Here is a 19986-nt window from a genome sequence, read left to right as displayed (position 1 = left end):
AAGATGTCCCAGACTGAGCCCTATGCCTGCACAAGACATCCCAGGATGAGACCTATATGACCTCCAAGACATCCCCGGATGAGCACTATAACCCCAAAGACATCCTAGAATGAGCCTCATACCCCCCTCAGACATCCTATGATGAGAACCATAGCCCCCTCATCCTGGGATGAGCTCCATACCCTCAAGACAACCCAGGATTAACCCCATGCAATCTCTAAGACATCCCAGAATGAGCCACGTACCCTGAAGATGTCCCAGGCTGAGTCCTATATTCCCCAAGACATGCCAGGATGAGCCCTGTATCTCCCAGACATCCCAGGATTAACTCCATAACCCCTCAAAACATCCCAGGATGAGCCATATACCCTGAAAATGTCCCAAGCTAAGTTCTATATTCCCCCAGACACTCTAGGATGAGCCCAATACAACCTCCAAGACATCTCAGGATTAACCCCCTCCTCCCCCAAAACATCCCAGGATGAGCCACCTGGAAATGTCCCAGGCTAAGCTCTATATTTCCCAAGGCATCCCAGAAGGAACCCCATATACTCACCAAGACATTCCAGGATAAGTCCCAAGATGTCTCAGGATGAATTCCAGACATCCCAGGATGAGCCCCATATCCCTGTGACAGTGACAGCCCTCTCATGGTGCTTGGTCACCACCACTCCCTTGGGCCACAATCCTCTCGGGACAGTGCCAGGAGGAGCCAGGCAGGGCAACAAGTGAGGCAGAGCCAGGTGAGATGCCCTGGACTTCCACCAGCTGTGGGTTAAGGAATGTAGATAAACTATATGGGGGTCCCTAACCTGCTGGACACCCCTCATCTGAATTCCTGAGTGCTGCCCCAGGGAGAGGGTGGGAAGCACTGAGACAGCTGCTGTGTGCTGTGAGCCCCTCAGTTATGGGAGAGTAACAAAAAGAGATGGATTTTCCTTCTTTTCTCTCAGTTGTTTCCTGCAATGAAGCAGCAAAATCCAGCATAGACCTCCATCCCTTCACACTGGAGAACTTGGTCTAGTACGTGGCTGCAGCCATGTCACACTCCCATCCTTCATCCAGGCTGGCTGCCAGGCAAGATGCAAACAGAAAAACATAACATAGCTTATCCTCATCTGAAGGACTCTCTGGTGTCCTCCCCAGTTCCTGCTATCAGGAAACAGCTGCTCATTCCCTCCTGTCTGAAATTCCCTCTGAGATTTGTAACAGCAAGGCCCGTCCTTTGGCTGTCAGGTGGGACCCCACACAGGCATCCCTCCTGGATTGCCTCAGTGGGTTGGGAACAAGGACAACCTGCCAGTGTTACTCTTTTGAAGTGGATGGCTAGGGATGAAACACAACTGTCCCAAAAAACTTCCCAAGGATGAAGTATGAGGAGCATACACATCCTTTAAGATGAGCAGGAGAGGCAGCAGGATGACAAACACAGCTGCCAAAAGGATCTAGAGATCCTTCCAGCTGGACCTTGCACTCTGAAGCAGAGGAAACCAAGCTACCTTGATAAGCAGTGGAGATAAATCCCACCCAAACCCTCACATTCTTATTTTCTGCAAATTCCCCATTTGATGCCTGAAAGATGCCCATTCAAAGTGATAGTTTTACCTACTTGGTTTGGAGCTTGGGCAGTCTGAGGATGAGACAATTTTCTGCTGCAAATCTCTTCTAAATACACACCAGGCTTGGGGTGTCAGGTGTAGACCTCACAGGGCAGGTGGAGGTGGCCCAGTCTCAGATGTCCCATAGGACTGGGGGAAATCCCAGCATAAAGCCAGGCAGGAGCCACAAAAATTCCTACAGCGGGAGCAGAAATTGAACCTGCTCAGGTCTAGATGCAGGAGTGAAAATCAGGTTGGGGTAGCCAAAATTGCTCAGAAAGATGCTTCAAGGTACTTTACTGTGGCCCTGATTGCAAGACTTAGGACTAAAGAGTCTTTGGGAGCTCACTGGAGACAAGAGGTGCTTTATGACCCACCCATGTATGTTTAAGATCCCCCATATCCTTTCTATGTGTTCCCAGGTACCTGCACGGATCTTTTCTTCCCCTGCTCTGACTCATCTTCCCCACCACACTCCTTCTCTCCCAGCCCATTCCACTCCCTGGGCGCTCAACCCCCCTCTGTCCCCAGCCACATGGGTCCTCTGATCCCCTCTCCAAGCACTCCCTTCTCCTCCATCCCCTTTATCCTCCTCCTGCATACTCTGAGCATCCCCCTCTATGCTTTTCCTTCCCCTTTACCAGATCTCCACCATTCCAGACTGGGGTCTCCATGCCCAGCAATGCCCACAGGATCCAGAGGAGCTGGTTAATCACCTTTTTATTTTATATCAAGTGCTATACACAAATTCCACCCCCCCAGGTGCTCCCAGCGCCCCTGTGCAGACCCCGAACTCGACACCATTGCCAGGTACAAAGCCAAAATAAGTTACACCCTCCCTGTGCTCCCAGGCACAGGGGCAGGGTGGGACCAGCCCTCCAGAGCTGGCCCTGCCAGTGCCCACCATCACCCAGAGTGCCCTGCACCAGGGTAAATAAATGTTTGCTTCCAAACTCAAAAGCCATGGCATTGGGCCCTGCCCATTCCCAGGACCACCGGCCCCGGATCCCCTTCCCGACTCCTGGGGCTCAGCATAACATGGCAGCCTCCGATGGCAGTGGGGAGCACCTGCAGGGGAAGGATGAGGTTGGAGCATCAGGTTTTGACCCACCCCAGAGAAGCAGGAGCAAAGGCACAAGGATCAGGTCAGCCCCATGGAGGTCTGGAGTTAAGTCCAAAGGGGGACGGAAGCAGTGAGACCCCAATGCTGTCCCACTCCTCCTCTCCAAGAGGATCCTCAGGAGAGGCAGGGAGCCATTCCAGGCAGTACTCACTCCATCTTGGCTTCCAGGTGGTAGACAGTCTGCTTGTCCAGGTAGCGGCAGAAGAGCGAGAGAAGGTTGCTGGGTAAGAAAAGAGGCTCCACCAGCAAGGCCTTGGGCACCTGTGACAGCTCCCGGGCCACCACGTACACTGTGTCTGTCCTGGAGGTACCGGCACAGAGGGTGAGCACCCCATGGGCTGGCAGATCCCCCACCCCACAGCTCACATAGCCCCTCACCACGCCTCAAAGTCTCCGCTCCGTGGCTCCAATGGCACATCCGATGACAGCAGCCTCTCCCCATGGCTCAGCAGGGAGTAGAGCAAGGAGATCCCAAACTGCAGGGAAGCACCAGAAGGAACATCACAGCCAGCAGTGGTGGCACCCCAGGGACACCACAAGGCTCAGGGCCACATACCTGGTTCTTCAAGGCCATGGTGAGGGGGAGCTCAGGGCACTCAGGCAGAGGCTGGGTCAGCTCCTGCAGGACCTCGATGAGTTTGCTGAAGGTCATCCCGCCCACCACCTCATTCAATGGGCTGTAGAGCAGGGGGAGAGACTGGGCAGGGCAGAGGGGAAAGCAGGAATCAGACCCTTCAACCCCTTACAGCCACAGCCCCAGCCCCATCCCAACACCTGGTGGGGACGGACACTGCCACCACAACTGCTTTAACCCCTCCTGGAGACCTTTCTCCTTCTCCCTGAAGGGAAGAGGCTCCTGTCTCATATCAACCCCACAAGACAGGGCCCCCCATTTCTCAGAGTGCCCCCCAGTGAAAGCAGAAGGGGAAGGAGGCAGCCCAGGCCATCCCTGCCCTGGCTGGAGGTACTTGCCTCATCCAGCACATCCTTCTTCATGAGGAAGGGCAGGTGGTGAGTGATGGTCAGCAGGATCTTCTCCCCTTGCTCCCGGGTCAGGTGGGGCAGCAGCCGGGCCACGAGCTTCTTGCCCTTCTGCACACACAGCAGCTGCAGGAATTCATCCTCTGCCTCCCTGGGAACAAAGGCTCCATTGGCACAGATCCCGAGGGACCTAGGGCACCTCTGTCCATCCAAAAGGATGAGCATCAGCTCCAGTGGAGGGCAAGGCTCCCAGGCAGGGTCAGCACAGGCCGGGGTGACACAGCAGGCAGGACCCAACACTCCCCGTCACCCAGACCTGCTCATCCACGGCCATCTCAGATTCACAAGGACCAAGCTGTGCTGCCCACTCCCCTCAGCACAAACTCACTCCTCGCTGTTGCAAGCCCTGATTTTCAAGGCATGGTAGAGATTCTCCACTTCTTGGCTCTGCTGCTCCTGCTCCACCCCCAGGACAAGGGACATCTTCTGCTGCGCCTCTTCCACTTCCAGCAGCTGCAGGAAGAGCTGGAGAAACGGCACACAGTAAGGAAGAAGCTTGGAACATCTACCAACTGGTAACCCTGGCCCCTGCCCAGGTAGATGTCCCACTGGGAGATCCCTGGATAAAAATAGAGCATCTGGACCATCCCACCCTGCCCCAAATCATTGCTTGCTCACCTTCTCAATCCTGTGCAGTGCCCGCAGCCGGTGGCTCCCTGCAGCCTTCAGGAGGGGAGAAAGGAAAGGCACAAGAGTTACAGCTGGTCCCAGACACCACTGCTGGCCCAGTGCTGGGCCAGCTGCTCCCTGGGGATCAGAGGTGGCCTCAGGACACAGAGCAATCCCACAGGGAGACCATGGGACCATGATTGCCCAGAACCCCATCCCATCCCTGGGCCAGGGACAAGCTGCCACTGCTGAGGTGGGACCTCCTCTAACTGTGTGCCCCATCCCACTGCTTTGGGGCAGCTCCTACAGCTGTTCAATGGTCCAGGAGGATGCAAAGCAGCATTCCCAGCAATTCAGGGCAGCAACTAGCCTGGCTTCCCCTCACCTACCTCCTCCACGAGGGCATGGTGCACAGCATCAATGGCCCGGCGAGGGCTGTAACAGGTGGACACGGCAACCTGGCCCAGCGAGCCGGCAATGCGCACCACTGTGAGAGGGGAGGGACACGGTGAGACCATGGCCACAGCCCCTCACCCAGCCCCCAACACCCACCCCAGCCCTCACCAGAGTCATAGGTCTCCACTTTCTGGATGAACGGCGTGACCAACTTGGGGGTGTCCAGCTTGTTGCGCCCACCCAGCAGCTCCTCCTCTGCCTGCCTGCGCTCCAGACGGTGGTAGTACCACTGCAACAACAGGTCAGGAGTCCCCTCCAACACCCTGAAGGGTTCCCCTGGCTCCCAAAGCCCAGCTCTGAGGAGAACAAGCCGCAGGTGCTGCCAGCAGGAGCTCACCTGATAGTAGTAGTCGTCATCCATGTTCTCACTCTGCAGCTGGATCATCTCCACCTTGATGACCCAGTCCTTCTCCTTGGAGGTCATCAGCCCAGCATAAGGGTCCACTTTAGGAGACCATGGCTTCTTGGGGGAAATACTGGCACAGGAAGAGACCTCAGCCTGCTATGACTGCCCAGAGCCCTCCCTGCACCCCACAGCTTCCTGGGGACCCCTCATACCTCTGTGCCTGCCTGCCCTGCTGCTGCCGCTGTGTTAGGATCCGCTGGTGCTGGGGGTGCAGCTGGGTCATGTGGCTGGGCATGCTGCAGGGGAGACCAGACAGGGGTCAGGAGGGGCTCGGGACACCCCCAGAGCAGGGACACCCTCCAGCTTCTTTGTGGGGTCCCACCTGGACACCCCACTCTTGCTACCTGAGGTTCAGCTGGCTGTTGGCTGAGGGGCTGAAGAAGAGAGCAGGGTCCAAGGAGGGAGACATGGGCCCAAAGTGCATGGCCAGGGGCTGCAGTGGGCTGTCCATGGTGGGGGACCCAGGCTGGAAAGGGGCTGGAGACGTGTACCCTGCAGTCTGAGAGGGAGAGAGAAGCAATCAAGGGTCTGAGCCTTCCTTTCTGAGCACCCTGGACGAGTCAGCCAGCTCTGTGCTGGCTTCTGGCTCCCATCCCCACACGTGCCACCCTCTGGCACCACACCACACCTGCCACTGTCCCCATCCCCTGCTGCTCCAGGGCCATGGTGGTGGCTCCCAGCCCACAGCATTACCTGGTTGGAAGCCAAGAGTGGAGGGGGCCTGCGAGCTGGTGGGAAGGGCCGAGGGGGGCACGGGGAGCGAGGAGGCATCAGAGGTGCCTGCTGCAGGGCAGGAGATGGAAAGTGTCACTGGGACAAGCCTGTCCTCCAGGCTGCACCTCCAGGGACAGGAGGACAGAGAAAGAGGGAATGCAAGAGCCTCCCTACAACCTGTTACCTGCTGGATGAAGCGCTGGGGGAAGGACTTGGGGGACATCAGTCTTAAGTCAGGGTGCTTGAGCCGGGGAGAGTCCCCATAGCCCCTCTGCACACAGGAGCCAAGGAAGTCAAAGGTCATGTTGGGGGATGATGGGGGCCTCTCCAGGACCTGGAGGATGGCTTTATCCTGCAGGGAGGAGGCAGCAGCAGGTGGGAATGGGGCCCAGCTGGGATCAGTTTAGTTTCCCCAGCACTAGGCAGCTCACTAAAACCTTCAGTCACTGCTCAAACAGACCATGCACCACCTGGGCTCCCACTGTGGTAGTGCAGAGCAGCTGGGAGCCCAAGGGGACACCCAGCATGGGGGTCCAAATCCCCCCAAACTCAACAGTTTTGCCTTCAAAACTAGGCTCTGTTTTGGGTGGGCACCTCCATCCACAGCCTTGGCACCCAAGACACATCCATGCACCTCCAGAGGTGTGATGGAGATTTCCCAGTCACCCCAAATCCCCTTGTGACCCTTATTCCAGGGTAGGAGGGCCTGGCTGGCAGTACCCACCTCCAGCACATGGTGGGGTGAGACACTGCTAGGGCAGGAGCCCCACGTCCCAGGATCCATCGTCAGCTAGAAGACAGAGAGGTGGTGGGCGTGGGGCAAGACGACCAGGAGGAGAGGGGAAGGGGACACTGCGGGGGCTGCTCAGCCCCATCACCAGATGGGAAGGGACATTTTTACCATGTCCTCCTTGTCAAACTCTACCCAGCAAGCACCAATCCTGCTGTCCAGCACTGCCGAGTCCTGGCTCTGCAAGGAAAGAAGAGTTACAGGTCTGTCTCCCTCCCCCAGTGCCCTCTGTGGGGCAGGACCCACAGGAGTGGGGATGAAGGGGGGAGCAGGGGGACCCCCCCTCCGCTCACGCGTCACCTCCAGCGTGGGTTTGCTCTGCACGGCTCTCATCACTGCCGGGTCTCCTAGGTCATTGGGCTCCTCACAGGGCTCCTGCTCTTCAGTCCCCAGCTCCTCCTTCTCTTCCTCCAACTCAGAGCCAACCTGCTCCGCCTCCAGCTCTGTCCCACCTTCCTCCTGGGGCTCTCCCAGCTTCTCTGGCTGTTCAGCCGCTCCAGGCCCCGGTTCATCCCCGACTTCAGTCTCCTCTGCCACCACTGGGCTCGTCTTCCGTGGCACCAGGAGTTTTGGGGTGTCCTCTGTGGAGTCTTGGTCTTGGAACGGGCAAGCAGAGCAGAGCAGGGTGTGTGAGTGCCTGGGCAGTGCCCACGGGGGTCCCTGCTTCCCCCTTTTGGGGCTGGCTGATCTCTCCGATACTGGGGCTCCCCTGAGGTCTTACCTAACCCAAAAGTCATCTCGTTGTACAAGTCGAGCTCCTCATCCTCCTCAGCCATTTCCAGTAGAGGCGCATCTTCCACCAGCAAGAAGTCCTCGAGGATCTGGAATGGGAAGCAGCAGGGTCCTCGCTAAGGGAGAGGTAACCTTAACACGCTCTCAAAGTGGGGGGGTCACCAACCTCCTCCCCACCCCGCTGGTGGTGCCAGGCAGCTCCAACAGCTCCCAGCTGGAAAAGGGAAGAACGGGAGCCACTGGCACTGCCAGCGAGGGCAGGACCCGCAGGCGCAGCCCGCCGGGACACTCGGATGCCGGTACGGAACGGCACCAGCCCGGCTGGCGCTGAGACACACTGGGCTTCAGGGGGAACACCCCGCCCGCTACGAGGACACGAAAAGCAGGCGAGCACAAGGCAGGGACGAGCACCGCACCGGCACCCCCAGAGCAGTGTCTGCTCCGGCACCGACCGCTGCGGGGAGAGCCAGCCCCGGGAGAACGGGCACCGCCGATGGGGCGAGACGTGAGGAAGCGGCCGCGGGGAGGGAGCAGCAGAGCAGGGCGGGCACTCACAACGGGCTCGCCGCCCTCTGCCATCCCGCGGTGCCTCCTCCTCCCGCCCTCCGCTCGTCCCGCGTCCCTCTACGGGGCCGCGCTGCTCCCGCCGCCGCCTTTTATGGGCCGTCCCCCCCGCCCCGACATGCGCCTGCCGTACAGCATGGCGGCGCCCGGCTGAGCCCCCTCACCTGTGCCTGCCGTACAGCATGGCGGCGCCCGGCTGAGCCCCCTCACCTGCGCCTGCCGTACAGCATGGCGGCCCCCAGCCGAGCCCTGCGCATGCCCCCGCGACTGGCGTGGATGAGGATGAAGCCGAGGGATGAGGATGAGGAGGGTGAGGTTTAGTGACCCCACCTGCGGCCCTCGGGGCACAGAACATCCCAACTCGGCTTTTCCCACTGCTCCCGTTGTTCCCTGCCTGCCACTGTTCTCCAAGCTGATACCCCTCTGAGGAGTTATGGAAACCCAGTTGGATGTGGTCTCTCCAGCTGGAAGCACCCTGGAGATGTACAGATGTGGGCTTGAAAGCACAGGGGTCAATGCTAACATTGTGAATCATTGTGTCCTGCCAAGCACAGCGGAGTGCCCTCATTTCCCCCCCACACACACACCCCAAGTGCTGGGAGCACCTCAATCATGTCACCCACTCCCAAATAATTCTGTCTGCCAGTAAAAGCAGAAATGCTCTAAAAGAGGAAGATTTGGCTGCTCTGACCAAATCACCGCAGCCTTTTCGAGACATTATGTGGAAAAGAGTTGCGGTTCAGCTTCTCTTTACAGGGAAAGTCTGACGAATGTCACTGTTTGCAGTGGAGTCGTTGCCAGGGATTCACATCCCAAAAGGCAGGGAAAGGATCCGCATCCTTCCCTCAGCTCTTTGTGTGATCAGTCCTCTCTGAGCCAAGGCAATTGCCCATCTGAGCAGGGTCAGACTTGCCTGTGGGTCAGGCTGGACCAGGGTGGTGACTCCCAATGCAGTGACCTCGATGGCAGCTCTGTCACCATTACAGCCCTTAGACATCTCAGGCTGGAGCCCTGAGATCCCTGATAAGGTTCTGGCGGAAGCTGCTCTGCTTATCTCAGTGAAAACACTGAGTGTTTTCAGCTACGTGGCTGCTGTGCCACTCACCGGGCAGCCAACAGACCCAGCAGGGCCTGGGCCAGTGGGGATTGATAACAAATGTTTTCAGGATTTTCCTTTGCTTGTCCTCTCCTGATTTACCTGCTGCCTTTGGGATGTTCTCCATAAGTGCTGCATTTGTTTAATTTACGTTTTACTGAGATGTATTAAGAAAGCAAATCCTAAAGGGCCCAGTGTTAGAGGACCCCTATAATGCTGCTGTTTCCTCCCCACTAGTAATGACTTTCCTTTCTTTTCCCTTTTTTTTCCCCTTTCCAAGCAATGTTACCAGACTGCTCGGCAGCATTCCCAGCCAAGGCATCAGAAAACCTGGTTCTTTGGCCTTGGGGTTCTCGTGCTTGATGTCAGGGAGTCTGTGCTGCATCAAACAACAGTAAATCCCTAATCCCAGAGCTGCTGGACTGAGACATTCCACACAGGCCTCCAGGGAGGTTCAGAAAGGAAGGAGGATGAGCTGTGCCAGCGTAGGCTGTTGGCATAATACGATCTCTGGATGCAAAGTTTTCTGCAAGAGGTGGGTTTTACCCTCATTTAGGTTGGAAAAGCCATCTAAGACCATCGAGTCCAACCATGCCCCCAGCACTGCCAAACCACCACTAACCCATGTCCCCAGGTGCGACATCCACACAACTTTTAAACCTTTCCAGGGATGGGGACTCCACCCCTGCCCTAGGCAGCCTCTGCCAGGGCTGGACAGCCCGTTCAGGGAAGAAGTTTTCGGTCATATTCAACTTATACCTCCCCTAGTGCAACTTGAGGTCATTTTCTCTTGTCCTGTCCCTTGTTCCCTGGGAGCAGAGCCTGCCTCCCTCTGGCTTCACCCTGCTGTCAGGGAGTTGCAGAGAGTGAGAAGGTCCCCCCTGAGCCTCCTTTTCTCCAGGTTGAGCCCCCCCAGCTCCCTCAGCCACTCGTGGTGCTCCAGACCCTTCCGCAGCTCTGTTCTCTCCTCTGGACATGCTCCAGCCCCTCAATGTCCTTCTCGTCACGAGGGGCCCAGAACTGACCCCAGGACTGGAGGTGTGACCTCAGCAGTGCCCAGTACAGGGGGGTGATCACTACCCTGGGCCTGTGGCCACACTGTGGCAGGTACAAGTCAGGTGCCAGTGCCCCCCCGGGCCCTGATGACCGGCGCCCCCCGGGCTCCCGCCCCAACGCAGAAACGAAAGCGAAAGCGCACAGGCCGCTCTGCCCGCAGTGCGCAGGCGCGCAGATGGCTCGCACAACCTCGGCTCTCCCTCTCTGCCCGGAGACTGATGACGCAACAGGCGCTCCGCACTTCGATTGGCCGCGGGTTTCCGAGGGTATAAAAGGCGGCGCGCGAGTAGCGCGGGACAGTCGGTGCCGCGGGGAAACTCTGCAATGGAGCGGAGCGTCCTGGGGTTCGCGGCCCTGGTGCTGCTGGCCCTGCTCGGCCCGGGGGACGCTGCCGATCGTGAGTGCCGGCGACAGCGTGAAGGGTCCTGCGAGGGGCAGGGAGGGCGAGGGGCTGGGGGGCCCAGGTCTCGGGGAGTCCGGTCACCGTGTCGGGGTGGGTGGGTGCACCAACGCGATGCCCAGCGTAGCCCCGCTTCTCACACCGCCCTCGCCCCCCTCTCCAGAGCCGCCGAAGGTCGAAGTCTACGCCCGTACACGCGCCGAGGAGGGACAGGCGAACATCCTCCACTGTTTCATCACTGGATTTCACCCACCCAAGATCAAGGTGGAACTCCTGAAGAACGGCGAGCCCATGACCGGCGTCCAGTATGGGGACTTGTCCTTCAACGAGAAGTGGCAGTTCCAGCGCCTGGTCTACGTGCCCTTCACCCCTACGAGGGGTGACATCTTTGCTTGCAGGGTGGAGCATTCCACCCTGTCGGAGCCGAGGATCTACCGATGGGGTACGCTCTGCCCTGCCTTCTTCCTCCGGCTTCAGTTTGTGTGCTGGAGCTCGTTAGTTTATATCCATGGTGCCTCTCTTCTTCTTTCTGGGAAGCAGGGTGTTATAGCAGGGTGGGTTTTGAAGGTCTTGTGTTAGAGATGGAAAGTTAACTCGGTTTCAGCTGTAAAGGCTGTTATACATATCCATGAAGGATTCAGGGGGGGAGTGCCTTGGTGTTGACTGCAGGGATTTGGTGGTGCTGTGTTGTCCAATGTCGGTGAACTCACCTAGATGAGTCACACAGTGATTTGGGCTTTACCTTCAGAATATAAAGGACACAGCGGTGGGAACTGTGGTGATGACCCAGCCGAGGGCAGATCTCTGGTTACACCCAGTAGGGGTGGGCTTGTGGGTACTCGGGAGGGGGTGCCATTTGCCCCAAAGCCTAACGTTCCACCCTTCTTCCCTGCAGAACCAGACTTCTGAGCTGTGTCTGGGGTAATCCATGGTGAGTTATGCTGATGCTGCTTTCTGTGCTGATAAGGGGAATGTGGACCCATTTCCGTACAGGGGAGAGTGTGTAACTTGCAGAGCTGAGGAACAGAAGCAACCATCCCCAAAAAGCAGATGATGGTACTGCTGATTTGGGGCACGGGACTCTCCCCACACTCCTTCTACCCACTATTTTGGCCTGTTCTCGGCCATCCCTTGCCTACAGGAGTCTAAAAAAAGGAGACCCTTGGAGAAAACCTTCCATGTCTTTGCTGTGTCTGCCAAGTACCGTTGAGAGTTGTCACACGTCCTCTAATACTTGTTCAGGCCCCACAGTTCCACTTCCTCTCTGGGGAGGAGGCAATTGCTGTGCCTGGAGACCCATGCCTTGGGGGAAGCAGGCTGGTTAACTCTGTGGCAGACAGGCAGCACAATGTGGGATTTGTGAAGCACAAACTGGAAGCAGTTTTGGATTTATTACCAGTGTCTCAGAGTTCGAGGGTTCCGTGTTCTTCAGATTATATTCTTGTAACTGATGTGGATTTCGCAACAGGGAAGTTCCAATTCAACCCTTGATCGGAAGAAAACGGAAGATATGTGTCTCAGCTGACGTAACACGCTGGCTGAAACGACTTAGATAAGTGCCCTGGTAGAGGCTGGATAATGATTAACTGTGCCCAGGACGAACCTTGGCAGGACTTCACTTGAAATGCCCCTACTCTTGTAGAGCTCTACAAAGTTGTATATGGCCACTCATCTGGTTTGTTGCTTGCTTTTGGGCAGCGGGGAGGGGAACCTGGCCTCAGGGCAGGGTCTGAGATGTGCTGTGCCCAAGTGGCATCGTGGCTTAGGTTGGTGGGACATCAGCCTGGAGGTCACCGATGGTGATGGATGCCAGCCTTGGCTAGAGGTGGGACATGGACTCACTGGAGTCTGGTGACAAGGATTTACTGAGCTGGGGTGGAGGAGCTGAGAGCAGGATAAGCTGCCTGGGGTGGAGAACAAGGATCCTCTTGACTTGTTGAACTCTGAACCCCACCAAGGAAGGGACAGAAAAGCAGTTTCTGCAGGAGTTTTATCTCACCAGAAGGTGGGTCTGTGCCTGCACCTGAGATGCTGCAGTCAAGAGTGCTCTTGAGGAAACCATTTTTGACTCCTAAAATAATTATAGTTGAAGCTGTGACCAGAGTGATTGATGTCCATCTCCTCTCTCTATGCAGGTCTGAAAAATTCTTCTTGCAAATCAAAGTCTTCTCAAGCTTGTGTCCAGTCTTCATCATAACCACAAGAGTGATTATCTTGCTTCAAGGAATTCTTTAATAATACTTGTCAAAATATCTTTTGCATGAAGCAAAAAGGGAGCTCTGGAGGCTTTTTGAACATGTAGCTATAAATGCCTACATTGCTGCTTAAAAACAATTTTAGCTCTAAAGTGCTCAAAATTGAACAGGATTTTTATCTTAATAAAATTGTAGCCATTTAAATGTTTTTTTTCAGAATCATTGGACAACCTGAGCTAATTTCAAGGGCTCCAGTGGCCACTGGGTTGTGAGTGAATATGGAGCCTGGTGGCCTTGGTGCTCAGTTGTGCTTTTTTATCCTACTGAGAAGGTGTAAAAACACTTTTCCATCAATAGAAAAAAAGAATTAAAGATTTTTTTGGTTAATGTGGTATCTGCCTGGTTAGAGGCTCCTGTGCCGCTCCGAAGGGAAGGAATAAGGTTTAAAAAAAGGGTTTAAGAAACCTTGGGGATGTGGGGCGGGACGCGGAGTGAGGGGCAGGGAATGGTGCCCACTCCAAGGGGGAGAACTTCAGATCATGCATCTGGGGGTGTGGGGTGTAAAGCTGAGCCTGGGGAAAGTGTGCGTCAGCAAACTTCAGTTCTGTTTTTCTGTTCTCTGTGGCTGACCCTGCGGAGAAGAGCAATTGAGGGCCAGTCATCTGTCATATCATGGGGGGTTGATGCCAGTACCCAAAACTGGTGCTATTCCCATCACCCTGCTTTTATTTTATGAAGAAATCAGTGTGATTGCTTGAGGAGTGTTGGAGTGAGGTGAATCTGACCAGTGTGGATCTTGTGTATGTGAACAAGGGTCCCTGGAGACAGGGGGTTGCACATCTCATCTTGATATATTAAGATTTGCTGTGATGCAGAACACCCACTTGAGATTTTTGAGGGATCTTGTTCTGTAGGTTTTTTTCATTATAACTGCATTCCAGCATGTGAGTGGGAGGTTGCTGGGATGCAGGGCCTGGTTATGGTGATCCATTTGGGCTCATCAGAGTGTTCAAAACAAAACCAAGAGAGGTGAGGTGGTCACAACTGGGTGGTCATATACAGGGCTTGTCACCCAGCATGGGACAGCAGGACCTACCAGAGCCACCACACAGGGGACTGGCCAGGGACTGTGCCAGTCCCACCAGTGGTCCTTGTGTGGGAGAAGATGGTCTGGGAAGGAGGAAAAGCTTTGGACTTCTCCCCCAGACACCCCTGCAGAACAGCTCAGTCTGCTGCGTGAGCCCAAGGAGCTGTAGAGCACGTTCTGGGCTCCTTCTGTATCACAAAGGGCCACCAACATGCTTTCCACCACCTTGGCTCCACCTTTACTATCCTCAAGAGCATTAGAGAGTAATGGCTGGGTTGCCCCTCCACCAGGAAATCTTCGTCCTAATTGGTAGACAAGTGGAATCAACTGCGGAAGCTGAAGACACTGTGGAGGCAATGTGGGACAACCCATCTCCAAAGAATGTGTTAGCATCTTCCCACACTGGGGAAGTCTTTGCCCTCATTGCATGTCTGGCATTTTTCTGGTCTTACTTAGGAAATGTTTTGATGGTTTACTGAAAAATCCCCTGTCTGTGGGAGAACAACACATGGCCATCCTAGAGGCTGATCTGAATTTCAGAATCTGGAAACACCTTCTCTGTTTTATCCAGCATCCTTGGGGTTCCAAGATATGTCACTGCTGCTGGCTCTTCATCAGCAGTTCCCAGCAGACCAGATATCCTGAGAGATATCTTGGGAAGTTTGAAGCACGAAACAAGCCTCGTTTTTGCCTTATAAAATGCAAGCAAATCTGCTGCAAGCCAGCTGTTTCCTGAGTAAACAAAATAAGTGTGGTTTTGGGAGAAAAACTTCTAGAACAACGTAGGATCCACAGGGCTCGAGTCCAGCTCCTGGCCCTGCACGGGACACCCCAACAATCCCACCCTGTGCCCGAGGGCGTTGTCCAAACGCTCCTTGAGATCTGATAGGTTTGGGGCCGTGACCGCTGCCCTGGAGAGCCTGTTCAGTGCCCGACCACCCTCTGGGGGAAGAATTTTTCCCTGATATCCAGCCTAAACTTCCCCTGGCACAGCTCCATGACGTTTCCTCCCCCCGTCCCCCCGCCGGGGTTTCCCGCCACTGTCGCCTCTCGGGCTCCTCCCGCCTCCCCTCAGGGTGTCTCGCCTCCCCTCAGGGCTGTCTCGCCTCCCCTCAGGGCTGTCTCGCCTCCCCTCAGGGCTGTCCCGCCGCGATGTTCCGAGGCCGCCGTGCCTGGTTCTCGCAGAGCGTCAGCCCCGGCCCGCGGGGGCTCTGGGGTGAGGGGAACCGGCGGCGGAAAACCCCGCAGGGACTCCCGGCGGCATCGAGCCGGCAGGAGCCAGTGGGGGAATGGAGAGGGGAACACTGCCCTGTCACCCCTCAGTGGGGCGGAACAGCCTGGGGAGGCACAGCCCCGTCACCTCTCAGGGACTGAGGAGGGGGGGCACAGCCCGGTCACCCCTTGATGAGGGCACAGCCCCATCAGCCCTCGGCAGGGCAGAGCAGGAGGGGTACATTCTTGTCACCTCTCAGTGGGGATGAGGAGGGGGGCACAGCTTCATCACCCCTCAGTGGGGCAGAGCAGTAGGCACACAAGTCTGCCACTCATCAGTGGGGATGAGGGTGGGGAGGGAGCATGACCCCATCACCCCTTGGTGGGGGTACAGCCTCAGCAGCCTCAGTGGGGATGAGAGGGGAACACAGCCCCGTCACCCCTCATTAATGGCACAGCAGTGGAGACACAGCCCTGTCACCCCTCGGTGGGTCTGAGCCCCCCACAGCAGGCAGAGCATGGGTTTGGTCAGCTCCACCTGTACCAGCGCAGCCCATGGTGCTCCCACACTGAGGAAAAGCCCTGAACCCTCAGTGGGGCAGTGGGAGTCCCACAGCCATGGCAGGGCCACCACAGCTCCCACTACAGGCCCCATCCCTGCGGCCCCACAACCAGACATCCCCATTACAGGTCATCCCGAAGTGGGAACCCTGTGGGATGCCCACCCTCCCCTCACCCCCTGTCCCCCCACAGTGGCCGGCGGAGGGGCACTGACCGACTGGCTGGATGCCGAGTACCTCTTCAGCAGCGATGCCACCCACCCCGACACACGCAGGTGGGTGATGGAAGCATTTGTCTGTGGCTTTAATGTACTTAGTGGGAAGTATTTCCTGGATACTGACATCCTATAAAAGTCAGTGGGGTGTTTTTAAAGTCTTGGTACGGATCTGCCGGGGTTTTACTGCCTGGTGGAGTCAGAAAACTCACATCCATGCTACACTGTAAGCAGACAGAACAGAAAAAAACCATCCATGTGTTGAGCTGGGCTTAACTCTGATATAAATGACACTAATTGTACTTGTTTCTCACTGCCTGTGAATTATCTGCTGGAAAAACAGGGTCTAAAACAGAGGTGACACCACCCCCAAGGAAGGAACCCAGAGGTAAAAAGCTGGTGTGAGTTAACTCTGAAAGGAACCATGGGGTAAAAATGGCTGGGAAAGGGCAGAAATGCTTAATACAAAAGATTAGAGAGTTCCAGAACATTTGTACAAATGTAGGGAAAGACTTCTCACTTCCTCAATATGAGTGAATATTATTTACTGTCATGTAAATATATTTATGGTAAAAGGTGTTGCGATGCTTCCAGCAGGCTTTGCTAGGCTGGATTAAGCAGCTTCTTTTTAACACACCAATGCTTAGAACTGGCTTAGATTTCTGGAATCCTTCAGCCACCTGCTCGAGCTGTGCAAGAGGGGAATCCCGAGAAACCCGGAATAACAAGATTCCTTCTGCCACACTTCCTGCCTGACTGCACTGTTCCCCCAGGGGAATTATATATAACTATATATTGTGTAAATATGTATAAAATACATATTCAATCTATGTACTTAGATAATTTCTTGGGGAAAATGTAATCATTATCCATACCGTTAAACCCAGCAAACAAGATTTAGTTCCCCTCTAAGGAGGACGGTGAGGACTTGAGCACCCTCCACCCACCATTCTTCGCTCAGCTGTGTGAGCAGGGACCAGCGGGGAGAAGAATAAATAAAGGAAAGTCATGGTTTTGCCCTCCCTAAAGGAGTTTCACCTCAGGAGCAGAGTGGGGCCACTTAATCCCTACAAATATGCTTACCCAGTCCATGGTCTCCTTCCTTCAGGCTGCTGGCAGCTGGAATCCCATAGATAGAAAATCACAGAAAATTGCTTTTGGCAAAAATATCAGAGCAGGCTGGTTTTAATGACAGCATCCCTCTAAACTTTCTGGTTTTGGTTTGTTTCCAGGTTCACCTTTGGAAACCAGCTCTCTTTTTCTCTTCCAGCATACACGAGAGCCTCAGATACTTGGAGGGCAGAGCCACAGTCTTTCACTCCTGTTACCTCTCTGCATGTGAGCGTGCTGGCGCCACGGAGAAGCCTTCGGTGGTTCTGGGCCACTTCGTCCTGCCCCCTGCCTGCCTGCAAGAAGGTCAGGGGAAAAAAAAAAAATCCATCTGGGTTTTCCCGCCAGGGGATTTCCTGTGAGCTCAGCCTTCTTGCAAACCAGGACCATCAGTTACTTCTCTGCAGGGAGGGAATTTCCTTCTGCTCTAGTGGCTCTTCCTCCCCGGAGGCAGCTTATGCTCCATCTATTATCACAGAATCACAGAATGGCTTGGGGTTAGAAGGGACCTTAAAGCTCATCTCATTCCACCCTCTGCCACTGGCAGGGACACCTTCCACTAGACCAGGTTGCTCCAAGCCCTGTCCAACATGGTTTTAGGCACTTCCAGGGTTGGGACAGCCATAGCTTCTCTGGGCAACCTGTGCCAGGGCTTCACCACTCTCACAGTGAAAAATTTCTGCTGAATTTCTAATCTCAGACTACCCTTTAGCAGTTTAAGGCCATTCCCCAGTCCCTCCAGGCACTTGTTCCAAGTCCCTCTCCAGCTCTCTTGGAGCCTCTTTAGGCACTGGAAGGGGCTCTCAGGCCTCCCCGGAGCCTTCTCTTCTCCAGCTGAACACCCCCAGCTCTCCCAGCCTGGCTCCAGAGCAGAGGGGCTCCAGCCCTTGGAGCATCTCTGTGGCCCCATCTGGACTCACTCCAGCAGCTCCATGTCCTTCTGATGTTGGACCCCAGAGCTGGAAGCAGCATTGCAGGTGGGGTCTCACCTGAGAGGGCAGAATCTCCCCCCTCCTCTGCTTCCCACACTGTGGGATCAGCCCAGGGCACGGGGGGTTTCTCAGTGCCAGCTCACATGGCCGAGGCATATCCAGCTCCTCCTCCACCAACACCCCCAAGTCCTTCTCCTCAGGGCTGTGCTCAGTCCATTCCCCCAGCCTGGATTTGTGCTTGGAATTGCCCTTGCCCAGAGGCAGGACCCTGCACTTCGGCCTTGTTGTCCTCGGAGGCACCTGCAGGGCCTTGCTCAGGCAGCAAGGCCACAGTCCCATTATTTGATGCTCTCAGTCATTTGTTTTGTTGTTCTTGGCAGAAATCAGAAGGAAAATCGGCTGTTTTATTTGGGAGCAGGTGGATGTCCTTGAAGAAAAGGTAAGACGAGAAGTTCATATTACAGGTGTGGCTTAAAAAAATAAGGGTTGTATCAACTCCAGGGAGCCTGGTTTTCATCCCAGACCCTCAGCCCACACACAGGATCAAGTCTCATATAAACAGCTGGAGGCACAGCAACCACAAAATTATGGGAGTTTTTAATACTCCATAAAGTCAACAACAAAACCTCTACCCTGGATTTCCAGAGGGTTGACTTTGGTCTATTCAGGACACCAGCTTGGAAAGTCCCTTGGAGAGCTGACCTTAAAAACAAAGGGACTGATGAAAGCTGGACATTCTTTAAGATGGCCCTGGCTGAGCAGGGAGCTTTCACAGGAACTTAGGGGAAAAAAAGGAGGGTGTGTCATCTTGGGAAAAAGGAACACTCAGAAAGTGTTTAAGGAAGTAGTTAGATTAGATCAGGCAGAAAGAACATTAGAGGCGAAAACTCAGTTATAACAAAAGGAGGGCCAAGGAAAACCTTGCTCAGACAGATGCCAACTCACCATTCCGGGGACACTGATTGCCACAGGCAGAGCTCAACCCTTTGCTGCAGCATTTTCCCTCTCATTTGTGCCCCCTCTCCTTTCAAAGCAACTTCCCAGCACTTTTGAAGCGAAAATGTGCTTAGACCTAAAATTAATCTCTAAATTACACCTGAAATCACAAGCCCTAACAATTCCATTCCTAGAGCGTTTCCCAGGTGCTCTGGGGGGGGACCAAGGGCACCATTTTAACTCAACCCTGTGCTGATTTTCACAGCCCAACGGAAATCCAACAGAGGAAGCGGAGGCGGTAAGAAATGGCTGTGAGGAAGAACCTGAGGGGGAAGCGCTAGACCTGGACAAGAGGTATTTTCCCACCCTGGATGGTGGATTTTGGACACCCCCCCCCAAATTCCAAGCGATCCAAGTGCAGAGGAACTAACACACAGAATGTTTTTTGCCCCCACCCTGATACAGCAGCGAAGAAACAGGCTCTGAAGCACCTTCCCAGGGGGAATTTCCATACCGTGCCCTCCAGAAATACCCAATGAATAACATGGTGACAGGTAAATACACCTGGAAAAGCCTGTGGGTGGAGGGGGGGAGCAGGGACCCCAATGAGCCTGTTTTCCCTGCACAGGCTACACCTCCTCCCGGGACATGAAGAAATATGAAGGGGAGCTCCACGACTTCATCCCCGGCACGTCAGGCTACACAGCCTACTGGGTTCAAACCAAAATTAGCATTTACTGTGAGAGGAAGACCAAAATGAAGAGGAAATTGTAATGCATAGGTGGCTGGAGCAGCAAAAACTTCCCTATTTAAGAGCTGCCAGAGAGGATTTATAAATTATCCGACTGCAGCTCAACATGTTCAATGTGTATTCGAACACTTGTTAAATTTACCGCAAATATTTCAAGTAACTACCTAAATTTCACAACAAACACAAATACAGACATTTCTCTCCAAAACACAAATCTTTTGTCGTTTTATTCCTACCAGGAGGGGGGTTTAAGCTATGGCTGTGAACAGTTTTCCTTGGAAGGACACATCGAGGTCTCCTTGCTTTTATTTTATCAAGTAATTGTAAGACTTTTCCCTTCCATTTAAGCACTTAAAAGTGACCAGTGGGGTTATAAAAAGCAGCTTTAATTCCGGCACAGCCT

General features: G+C 54.8%; 3 protein-coding genes across 9 annotated transcripts; 2 read left to right on the top strand and 1 right to left on the bottom strand.

Moving 5' to 3' along the window:
* Positions 1-2399: 2399 nt before the first annotated feature.
* PATL2 (PAT1 homolog 2) lies at positions 2400-10295 on the bottom strand. Of its 6 annotated transcripts, none has more exons than XM_051796417.1 (19): positions 10155-10295; positions 7459-7558; positions 7038-7333; positions 6849-6917; positions 6672-6737; positions 6132-6299; positions 5927-6016; positions 5578-5732; positions 5386-5469; positions 5165-5303; positions 4936-5056; positions 4761-4858; positions 4381-4425; positions 4091-4227; positions 3694-3853; positions 3278-3418; positions 3100-3197; positions 2873-3022; positions 2400-2666 (listed from the first exon to the last, which is right to left on the bottom strand). In XM_051796417.1, the coding sequence occupies exons 2-19, from the start codon at positions 7511-7513 to the stop codon at positions 2627-2629; spliced, it is 2112 nt and encodes a 703-aa protein (XP_051652377.1). In that variant the 5' UTR covers positions 7514-7558; positions 10155-10295; the 3' UTR covers positions 2400-2626. The 6 variants fall into 6 exon arrangements, with proteins under 6 accessions (XP_051652377.1, XP_051652373.1, XP_051652378.1 ...); XM_051796413.1 differs by lacking the exon at positions 10155-10295 and adding an exon at positions 8244-8646; XM_051796418.1 differs by lacking the exon at positions 10155-10295 and adding an exon at positions 8198-8323.
* A 151-nt stretch (positions 10296-10446) lies between these two features.
* On the top strand, positions 10447-13172 carry B2M (beta-2-microglobulin). The gene is made up of 4 exons (XM_051796529.1): positions 10447-10582; positions 10749-11027; positions 11481-11516; positions 12721-13172. Exons 1-3 carry the CDS (start codon positions 10510-10512, stop codon positions 11492-11494), a joined length of 366 nt encoding a protein of 121 aa, XP_051652489.1. The 5' UTR covers positions 10447-10509; the 3' UTR covers positions 11495-11516; positions 12721-13172.
* Positions 13173-13316: 144 nt separating this feature from the next.
* Positions 13317-19935, top strand: TERB2 (telomere repeat binding bouquet formation protein 2). 2 transcript variants are annotated; one of them, XM_051796516.1, is made up of 7 exons: positions 13317-15083; positions 15833-15914; positions 17125-17270; positions 18277-18335; positions 19098-19186; positions 19301-19386; positions 19461-19935. In XM_051796516.1, the coding sequence occupies exons 1-7, from the start codon at positions 15020-15022 to the stop codon at positions 19604-19606; spliced, it is 672 nt and encodes a 223-aa protein (XP_051652476.1). In that variant the 5' UTR covers positions 13317-15019; the 3' UTR covers positions 19607-19935. The 2 variants fall into 2 exon arrangements, with proteins under 2 accessions (XP_051652476.1, XP_051652475.1); XM_051796515.1 differs by having other exon boundaries at positions 19298-19386.
* The last annotated feature ends 51 nt before the right edge of the window (positions 19936-19986 follow it).

This window comes from Manacus candei, unplaced genomic scaffold (genome assembly GCF_025592945.1).
Source record: "Manacus candei isolate 608988 ecotype Guabito, Panama unplaced genomic scaffold, ASM2559294v1 h1tg000046l, whole genome shotgun sequence".
NCBI classification, from domain to species: domain Eukaryota; kingdom Metazoa; phylum Chordata; class Aves; order Passeriformes; family Pipridae; genus Manacus; species Manacus candei.
This window is presented reverse-complemented; position numbering and strand designations above follow the sequence as displayed.

Coding starts and splice junctions, on each gene's coding strand:
- PATL2 (XM_051796413.1), bottom strand. CDS start 8,558: ATGTTAGCATTGACCCCTGTGCTTTCAAGCCCACATCTGTACATCTCC. Junction 5,470..5,577: donor AACAGCCAGCTGAACCTCAG/GTAGCAAGAGTG, acceptor TCTCCCCTGCAG/CATGCCCAGCCACATGACCC. Junction 4,426..4,760: donor ACCATGCCCTCGTGGAGGAG/GTAGGTGAGGGG, acceptor CCCCTCCTGAAG/GCTGCAGGGAGCCACCGGCT.
- B2M (XM_051796529.1), top strand. CDS start 10,510: ATGGAGCGGAGCGTCCTGGGGTTCGCGGCCCTGGTGCTGCTGGCCCTG. Junction 10,583..10,748: donor CCCGGGGGACGCTGCCGATC/GTGAGTGCCGGC, acceptor CCCCCTCTCCAG/AGCCGCCGAAGGTCGAAGTC.
- TERB2 (XM_051796515.1), top strand. CDS start 15,020: ATGTTCCGAGGCCGCCGTGCCTGGTTCTCGCAGAGCGTCAGCCCCGGC. Junction 15,084..15,832: donor CGGCCCGCGGGGGCTCTGGG/GTGAGGGGAACC, acceptor GTCCCCCCACAG/TGGCCGGCGGAGGGGCACTG. Junction 19,187..19,297: donor GCGCTAGACCTGGACAAGAG/GTATTTTCCCAC, acceptor ACCCTGATACAG/CAGCGAAGAAACAGGCTCTG.